The sequence below is a fragment of the Eurypyga helias genome, unplaced genomic scaffold (assembly GCF_000690775.1).
Source record: "Eurypyga helias isolate BGI_N326 unplaced genomic scaffold, ASM69077v1 scaffold24881, whole genome shotgun sequence".
Taxonomy (NCBI): Eukaryota; Metazoa; Chordata; class Aves; order Eurypygiformes; family Eurypygidae; genus Eurypyga; species Eurypyga helias.
Genome location: NW_010229298.1, coordinates 2,400 through 5,119, shown reverse-complemented (window position 1 = coordinate 5,119; position 2,720 = coordinate 2,400). Strand labels below are relative to the sequence as shown.

The 2,720-nt window shown below is 60.2% G+C and overlaps 1 protein-coding gene across 1 annotated transcript in view; it reads left to right on the top strand.

Moving 5' to 3' along the window:
- The window catches only part of TNPO3 (transportin 3), a gene marked incomplete at its 3' end in the record, with an annotated part of 9,921 nt that overhangs the window by 4,812 nt on the left and 2,389 nt on the right, over nucleotides 1–2,720 (top strand). The window contains exon 6 of the mRNA XM_010160362.1: nucleotides 1,396–1,571. Coding sequence (XP_010158664.1) covers nucleotides 1,396–1,571 — 176 coding nt within the window. The remainder of the gene's footprint in view (nucleotides 1–1,395; nucleotides 1,572–2,720) is intronic.

The following is a 2,720-nucleotide window of genomic DNA, read 5'->3' as shown; positions in this document are numbered from 1 at the left end:
TTGGAGCCTCTTTTGGGTGGATATCCTGCCTGGCTGGACCGGGAGCCCGGGTCCGCGTCCCAGCGACGGATACAAGAGCAGAGCAGACGCCTGAAGACCGAGAAACCCCGTTTCTGGCTGTTCCCATGGGGATCCGGGTGTATTTTTGGGCATACCAAGCCCTCGGACCCGAACCCGTTGCGCTCCGGCCTTGCTCCGCGCCGGATCGTGTTTCAGGGCCCCGAGCAAAATAGGCTGGGGCGGGCGTGGGCGTTCGCCGTCCTCGTGGGTGATTTTGGGTTCAAAACTCGCCGTCTCCCTCCTTCAGGAAACTTAATTCTCTCGGGATGAAACTCGGCGTTGGGTTTTCAGATTTTCAAGAAAATGATTATTTTATTCCTTTTTCTGAGATTTTTACCTCGGAAAATTAACTCCTGAAGGTTTTTGTGGTGGTGGTGGTGGGTTTTGGGGCTTTTTTTACCCCCTCCCCAAAAGTGGGAGAGCGGAAGAGGCCGGCGACCCAGGGGGTTGAGGAGAATCCGGCGTCGCCGTGACAGGGATGGCGATGACCGGCGCGGAAAGCAGGAATTCCCGCAGGAATTCCCAGCTTCCAGCTGCAGAACTGCCCGCCTCTGCGACTGGGAATTCCCAGTTCCTCCCGGCGTTACGAGCGGGATCCCTCGTTCGCGTGCCGGCTCAACGACGACGGACGCAGGGAAGGGCTCCTGTGGGAGAAGGGACGGGCGGTATTCCCGCTGGGACCCAGCTCCGGGTCCTCCAGGCGTTCACCTCCGCGGCCTTTTCGCTCCCTTGATGTCATCGTTAAATGGCTTTTTCCCTCCCACCCACACGTGGGACCCGGAATCCCCTTCCAGACGCCTTGGGACGGAATTGCCGTCCCTTTGCTTCCTCTCCCGCTGCCGGCTCTCCCCTCGTTGTGCCGGTCTCGTCTCCCTCTGTAATTGTCCCGGGAGCAATTAAAGCACCGGCTAAACCAAGTGCTGGGAACGTCGGCCAGGCAGCGCCCAAAATCCACCCGTTCCCCCCAAACCGTGAATATTCCACACGTATCCCAGCGAAACCCCGGCTCCATCCTCCCCCAGGACTCGCCTCGCCGGTTCCCTTCCAGCACAAGATATTCCGGGATTCCACCACCCAGCCAGGGGAACAAGCAGCCCAATCTTCTGTTTCCTCTGGAATTCCCTGGATTTCGGTTGTTTCTCCTCCTGGGTGGGGGAATCTCTCTCGGGGTGGGCAGATTTTGGCCTCGAGCATCCGCGGTGGCAAAGCAGCGCCAGCTTTCCGGCGGGTCATTGGGATCTGCGGCTCGGCAGACGCTCTCCCAAGGATTTTGGGAACAACAAAAACCTCGGGTTTTCCCATGCTCCTCTCCCGATCGCTCCTTATTTCTTGCAGCAACAAGACAAGACGTCCTCCAACCTCCACGAAGCCGCTTCCGACTGCGTGTGCTCAGCCCTCTACGCCATCGAGAACGTGGAGACCAACCTTCCCTTGGCCTTGCAGCTTTTCCAGGGCGTCCTGACCCTGGAGAGTGCCTACCACATGGCGGTGGCGCGCGAGGACCTGGACAAGTAAGTGAAGGCCGCGCCTGGAAATGAGGGAAGAGGCCCAGGAATGAGCTATCGCGCCCTGTCCGGGGTTGTTTTGGGAATCTCTTCCTCAAATAAGTCGATGCTGAAGGAAGAGACGAGGGAGCGAGCGACTTACGCGCCCTCGGAGCGCTCCGTGCTCCCGGCGCGTGCTTCGGCGGGGAAGCTCGCCGGGATGCTCCGTCTTCCCTTGCGCTCTGCCTCGCCACGAGGAATTAGCCTAAGGAGCAGCTGCCGGCATTAAAGCCGAGTTTTGGGAGCGACCTCTCCTGCTTCCCGCTCTCCCGGTGTCCGTACCTGGCCCGGCTATTCCCGAGGGACAGGGGGCTGGATGCGCTGCTGGGTCAACAGCCCCTCATTCTTGAGGAGCTGGATCGAGCGCGTCGCAGCCAGCGTTTCGCAGGGGTTGGCTGCTCCGGAACGTTGGGAACCCTCGGATCCACCCTCCAGGGATTCTAGGCTGGATGAGACCTCTCTTCCCAATGTTGTCTCAACCAGAGCAGCGGGCGCATCCTCCTGGATGCGTTTGTAGGTGGGAGGCAGCCAGCCCGGAGTGTGCGCAAATCCCGGCGGCATGGCTTGCCTTTCCCCGGGCAACCCCCAGCTTCCTTCCGCACAAGCGCCCGGGAGCTACGTGCGGCTCCGGGAGGGATCTGGCTCCCGTGGGTTGGTAAAGCACCTCTTGGCCTTTCTCCTCACCTCCCGGTGCCGGTCGTGCTCCGACTGATGACTCCATCCACACGCTGTCCACTCGGGACACCTTTTCCCGCTGAAATTCCAACGGGTTTCCTCCTCCTGCCCGGATCTTCCAACCCAAACCATTGCGTCCCAGCTTTCTCAGTAACGCTCACTCTTGGTTTCTCGTGTGCCTGTGGCTAACGAACCCGCAGCGGGTCGGTTGTGGGGTTGATCCGGAACCTCCCTGGCACCAAACCGCTGTTTCCTCTTCGGCACCGGCACCGTCCATCCCTCCCCTCAGCCGGGATTTGTCCCATTTATCCAACTTCTGCCCTGGACGGGAGCCGGAGGAGTGGGGGTGAAGCAGCTTGTGGGGGCAAAGCCTGGATAAGGCGGGGGCCTTTGGCTTAAGGAGGTTAGGATCATGGAATTATGGAATGGTTTTGGTTGGAA